This window comes from Brachionichthys hirsutus, chromosome 23 (genome assembly GCF_040956055.1).
Source record: "Brachionichthys hirsutus isolate HB-005 chromosome 23, CSIRO-AGI_Bhir_v1, whole genome shotgun sequence".
In the NCBI taxonomy this organism is placed as follows: domain Eukaryota; kingdom Metazoa; phylum Chordata; class Actinopteri; order Lophiiformes; family Brachionichthyidae; genus Brachionichthys; species Brachionichthys hirsutus.
The window spans coordinates 174,083-179,795 of NC_090919.1; the positions used below are offsets into that span (position 1 = coordinate 174,083).

The 5,713-nt window shown below is 55.0% G+C and overlaps 3 protein-coding genes across 3 annotated transcripts in view; 1 reads left to right on the forward strand and 2 right to left on the reverse strand.

Annotated features, from left to right (window-relative positions):
* LOC137911325 (protein phosphatase 1 regulatory subunit 14B-like) overlaps positions 1-784 on the forward strand; it is a 4,058-nt gene extending 3,274 nt beyond the window's left edge. Inside the window, exon 4 of the mRNA XM_068755682.1 lies at positions 1-784. This exon is cut by the window's left edge and continues 466 nt beyond it. The gene's annotated coding sequence lies outside the window, so the exon portion shown is untranslated.
* A 358-nt stretch (positions 785-1,142) lies between these two features.
* tmem179ba (transmembrane protein 179Ba) lies at positions 1,143-3,345 on the reverse strand. The gene is made up of 6 exons (XM_068755681.1): positions 3,332-3,345; positions 2,901-3,018; positions 2,233-2,429; positions 2,017-2,154; positions 1,863-1,941; positions 1,143-1,791 (listed from the first exon to the last, which is right to left on the reverse strand). Exons 2-6 carry the CDS (start codon positions 2,997-2,999, stop codon positions 1,618-1,620), a joined length of 687 nt encoding a protein of 228 aa, XP_068611782.1. The 5' UTR covers positions 3,000-3,018; positions 3,332-3,345; the 3' UTR covers positions 1,143-1,617.
* Positions 3,346-3,766: 421 nt separating this feature from the next.
* prox3 (prospero homeobox 3) lies at positions 3,767-5,713 on the reverse strand (the record flags this gene model as incomplete). Its single annotated transcript, XM_068756035.1, has 5 exons — positions 3,767-4,618; positions 4,919-5,024; positions 5,176-5,288; positions 5,358-5,465; positions 5,531-5,713. Coding segments are annotated over 5 exons (684 nt in total), but the record flags the coding sequence as incomplete, so codon positions are not given.

Here is a 5,713-nt window from a genome sequence, read left to right on the forward strand (position 1 = left end):
CGGAGAGAGGAGTCTGGTTTTAGTGTGAGGAGGAGCAGGAGCAGGAGGAGCAGGAGGTCCTTTGATGTGTGAGAGGAGCGTCTTGGACCCCGCCTCCGGATATTTACAAATGTGTGTTGCTAGGGGGGGAGTTTGCTAGTTTTGTAGGATAGGATTATTCTGGGATTCTATTTACTCCATATCAAACACACAAACACACACGCACACACACACGCACACACACGCACACACACACATACACACACACACACACACACACACGCACACACACACGCAAGCACACACACACGCACGCACACACACGCACACACACACATACACGCACATACACACACACACACACACACACATACACACGCACACACACACACACACGCTGCCGGGGCGTTTCTCGCCCCTCCCTCTCCCTTTCTAAACAGACGTTGCCTTCGGTATTATTTATGTTACACAAACCAAATAAAAGGGGGGCGTTGCTTTCTAAGGGTCGCTGGGCGGAGCTGCGCAGGAGGACGCTCCTCCCCTTTTCTAACGGGGGGGTCCTGCCCCCGCTGACGGACTCTGGCCTGCTTTACTGTGACGGCGGCTTCCAGCCGTTCTGATTGGCTCCCTCTACAGTCTGATTTTATTGTTTGGTTTTTTACTATTCTATCCTGGTTATTGTTGAGACTAAATTCAAGCATTGATTCCTGTCGATCGGAGGAGCGATCAGATCAATCGTAGCAGCAGCAGGAGACTCTCTGACCAGTTTTGTTACACTTTTATGCAACTTTAATAAAAACACGAAACGCTCGTTTGTCCTCTGGTGTGCGATTCACTCACCCTTATGACGCGCACATTGACCTCTGGCTGACCCCAGGCTTCATGTTTGGCCCTGAACGGTGACATCATCAGGTTCACCGGACTGAAGAATGAAAGACCCTCCGTCGTTCTGGTTGCGTGACTTTAGCACCACCCTGTGGCTAAAAACGGTACGCGCTTTTATCTCCTCCTCCCCCCACCCGGGATTAGACAGGTGAGGGGGGGGGGGGGCTCTAATCCCAGACTGTAACCTGGATTTGAGGTTTTGAAGGTTCCAGTCTGTACTTTGTACCAGCGCACCTGTAATATCACCGCCGCCAGGGGGCGCCACTCCCACAGGAAAGCCAAATCACAACCAAAGAAGCTTTAATCTCACAGAACCAGAAACCTGCAGAAGAAAGTAACGATGGCTTGATCACACGACCCCGGATCACACGACCCCGGATCACACGACCCCGGATCACACGACCCTGGATCACACGACCCTGGATCACACGACCCTGGGATCTGCCTTTAGCATAGTTAGCATCTATTAGCTCACAGGAATGACCGGATCACCCGACCCGGGTCCAGATCGGACTCTGAAGGACGTCGAACCCACCGGGATCCAGAACCGCTCAGAACCTCCAGAGACAGACCTCCTTGGTGGAGGCGACGGCGGCGCATGAAGCTGTCCGATGAGGTGAGGTGGGGTTGTTGGTTTGAATCCCGTATTTGTTAAGGCAAACCCTAAAGTAACAATTCCTTTCAAGTAAAACACAAAAGAGTCCAGAGACTCTTTCCTGCCCCGCCCCCCCGGCCTGTTCTTTTGCCCCGCCCTCACTGAGGCCTCGCGGGGCGGTTGAAGAACGGCTCCGTCTCTTCCGCCGTCGCCCCCGCATCACCGAAGAGCGCCTCGGAGGGCCTGGCGTGCCGTCCCGCCGCCCGCCTCTTCTGGAAGAACACGAGAAGAGCGGCCACGACCCAGAAGAAGAAGTTGATCCACGCCGCCACCTGAGGGGGCGGAGCAAGTGTCACACGTGATGCTAAGGAGCGCTAGCCGCGCGCTCTGCTACGACACCCACCTCTGCTTTGTACAGGTTGCTGTAGAACTGCTGTCCGTTCAGGGGGCTGACCCAAAGCCTGGACTCCGCCTCCTCACAGCTGGACAAACAGGAAGCTGATGGACTGACCCGCATCAACAGGCGCTAACGCTAGCAGCGTGAGCGCGCGTCTCACCTGGTGACGTTGGGGACGGCGCTCACGATGGACTTGCAGAGGGTGTCGCGTCCGATCTTCAACATGCACCCGGTGATGAGGAGGAAGAAGAGGAAGACGCCGCTGAGGCCCAGCATCACGTTCAGCCAGACGGGCTCCCTGAGGAGGGGGCAGGCGCAGGGGGAGGGTCAGCCCGCCCCTTCATCAGGAAGGAAGCAGCAACAGGTGCGCCCTCACCTGGCGATCTGCTCCTCGATGCAGAACGTGTAGAGCCAGTAGAGCGACAGCGAGAAGCAGGCCACCGCCACCAGGACGGAGGTGGAGGACACGAAGTAGCACAGCGAGGAGGCCCCGGCCGTCGCCAGCTCGATGGCGCCCCCTGTGGAGTTGTAGCTGACCAGCCCGTACAGCAAGCACCGCCCCCCAAAGCGCCCCTGAGGAGGCGGGGTCACAAGGCTGTTATAGAGGAGGCGGGGTCACAACGCTGTTATGGAGGAGGTGGGGTCACAATGCTGATAAAGGAGGCGGGGTCACAACGCTTTTAGAGGAGGCGGGGTCACAATGCTGATAAAGGAGGCGGGGTCACAACGCTTTTAGAGGAGGCGGGGTCTGATTCAAGAATGTTTGGTTGTCATCGTCACAACAAAACAAGTAAACAAACAAACGAGCGTAAACAGCTGAAATCAGGAATGTGTTTGGTTCGAAGCCCCGAATAAAGGTTCTGACCCAAACCTCAGCCTGAAATAAAGTTTCGCGTGAGAAACACGCGTCCAGCTTCCATCGGGTCCCCTTTGGGTGACTTGAAACCGTTCACGACAGGCACGCGCTGTCAGTGAGAGAACCCGGAAGCGGACGCGAACAGGAAGAGCTGGAGCGGGAAAGTTAGACAGGCGGAGTGACGTCACCTGGACGATGGTGGTGGTGGCGGCGGTCACGATCCCGCACACGAAGCAGCCGGCGTACAGACACAGCTCCAGCAGCAGCAGCAGCCCCGCCAGCGCCATGGTCCCGCGAGCCCGGCTCCTGCGCCGGAAGACGGCGGCGGAGACCGCCACAATAAGATACGCCGCTTCCGGCGAAGCATTTCAAAGTAAGAGTCCGGCGCGCAGGTGGTTAAACGAAGAATAACATTCATTATTTTACTGCCACAATTTTCGTTAATCTATTTTAGTTTTTGCTTCATGCATATTTACGTTCTTATTGTTATTTGATAGTTTCAGGGTCGGAACTATTGTTGAGAAAATGTTTGAGGTGGAAGTGATTAATTATCTACCGATGGATAGATCGATGGATAGATAGATAGATAGATCGATAGATGGATAGACAGATAACTCACCTGTTCCGTCTGCTCCTCCTGACACTCTTTTAACCCTTCCGGTTTCGTTCCGTTGCCCCTCCTCCTCTCGGTTCTGTCGGTACTGATTCGGATCAGCTGCCGTTCCCCGTGTGAACGCGTCCGAGTGGTTTATTTAACGCGCTGACGGAACGGAATGTGTTTCCATCTGGGAGAGGAGGATCAATACTGAATGGATTTATACAGTAACTCGACTCAAACCGTCAACTTTAAACATCTTCATAATAGTTGAGGTTTATAATTAATATAAACCGTTTAGTTACTGGTGGCAACGTCACGTGGGGTGTGTGCGTGTGTGTGCGTGTGCGTGCGTGTGTGTGCATTCCAGACTACTTAATCAAATCTTGTGACTAATCATGTGATCGTGTGCGCGTGACACAAACGTCAATCAGCAGGTTGATATCACTTTAATTCATTGATAAGATTAAACATCTGAACGGGGCACAGAATTTACACTTTAAACCAGGGAGAGACTAAAAGACAAAATGTGGTTTACATACGTGTTGCGTGTCACAGAGGCCGTCGGTGCGGCAACTGACAAACACCGGACAACACGCTGTGTTGTCATGACAACAAAACGAAATTCAATATATCGTTAAGTAGTTTTTGATTACAGTCTACAAACATGAACAAAGCCTTAAAATAATGTAAAAAGCAACAAGAGATGAAAACGCAGCGGAAAGGGGCGTGGCCCGGAGCGGCGCCTGGAATCATGGAATCCTGTCCACTCGGTCCGAGTGTTTCCTGTTTCAACGGAAACACAAAAACGTGCAGCAAAGCGCCCAGACGACAGGCGGTCCGTGTGGGCGTGTTCCGGCTCCGCGGTGCTGTCCGGGGCGTCCAGGTGACGACCACACCCCTGAAACAGCAGCCGAGCAACCGTCCGTAGCAACCATGAGTCTCACTTTATGGCGTGTGCAGCGGCGCCGTGGCGACACCAGTCACCCTGCTGCCGGGTCCGGCGAGTCCACGTCCAGGACTTCCTCGCTGCTCTGACCCTAACTATGACCTGAAATGATCCATGTTTGACCCAAAATGAATGATGTGGGCGGGGTCAGGACAGCGCTGTGTTTGATCATACATGTTCCCGGGTCGTCAGCCGACGGGGCAGCCCGGCAGCCGGAAGGCGTCCGGGACGGGACAGTCCAGTTTGCAGATGATTTTATATATGCCCTTCTTCCAGCAGGGGTCGCTGTCCCTGCCGGTCCAGATGGCCGAGTAGAACTCCCTCAGAGCCAGCTCGGAGAGCTCGATGAAGCGGTCCGGGACCTGCAGCGCCAGTGACAGGAGGTGCGGGGTTAAACCGGACCGGTTAGCTCCGTCGGTTAGCGCCAGGGTCGCGGGTTCGGTCCCCCGACGGACAGATCGTTCTGACCCACTGGGCCGGGAGGGCGTGCCAAAAGGTCAGGTATTTCAAAATAAAAGTCGCACCGTTTAAAAACAGGAAGCAAACCTTCAAATTAAAAGCAGGATAAGATCTGCTTCACGCAAGATGAAGGGCGGGACGGAGCGAATCAGAAGCAAAAGCCTGTCTTCACCGTCCAATCACAGCTGAGCCCCCCCCCTCACCTGGTAGACGTTGCTCTTGTTGTAGTGCACGTTCAGGATGCGGTACAGCTCCGTGTCCCGGCCCACCCTCAGCTGGCCCTCCCTGCTGGGACGAGGGGCGGCGTCCCTGAGAGACACGGACAGAACGATGACACCTCAGAGCGGCTAACCGCTAACCGCTAACCCAGGCAGGAGGTTCTAATCCCAGAACAGTAAATAACAACGACGTTCAGAGCGGCCAATGGGGACGGAGCAGCAGCTGATTGGCCGAGCCCCACCGGGTCAGCGCCTCGCGGACCGCCTGCCGGGCGAAGCGCTCCATCTGGATGTAGAAGAACTCTCGGAAGTTGCTGAACCACTTGATCATCTGGGAGGTGACGCAGCGGTTAAACTAGACAGGAAACAGGAAGTATCAAAAGACATCTTACACAGTGAATAAATTAGCATGTTAAATTAGCACCTTGACGTCGGGGAAGTAGGTCTTCAGGGTGTTGGAGCTCGGGTAGCGGGAGTAGAAGAACAGGAGCTTCGCCTTCTTCAGGTGACAAGGAGACAAACCCTCCTGGGAGTAAAGGTCAAAGGTCAAGGAGACAACCCCCAGCTGTAACCCCCCCCACTCAGAGGAAAGGATATCCCCCCGGCCGTCAGGTAGAGCTCCCCATCCAGCCCTCCTCTCATCCCTCTCTCCCGCCCCCTGGCTCCGTGGGCGTGGCGTCCAAGGGAGGGGTCAAGGTGGTCGAGTAGGGGGGAGGGGCGGGAAGGGGGGGTGGGCGAGAACTCCAGGAAAGGATCGGAGCTCAAATAGTCCTTGTGGGA

What these genes read in the sequence shown, in the direction of transcription:
- tmem179ba (XM_068755681.1), bottom strand. Translation starts at nt 2,999, where the DNA reads ATGGCGCTGGCGGGGCTGCTGCTGCTGCTGGAGCTGTGTCTGTACGCC. An exon ending in ATCGAGGAGCAGATCGCCAG is followed by an intron (nt 2,155 to 2,232) that starts GTGAGGGCGCAC and finishes CCCCCTCCTCAG; the next exon opens with GGAGCCCGTCTGGCTGAACG. An exon ending in GCCGTCCCCAACGTCACCAG is followed by an intron (nt 1,942 to 2,016) that starts GTGAGACGCGCG and finishes CTGTTTGTCCAG; the next exon opens with CTGTGAGGAGGCGGAGTCCA.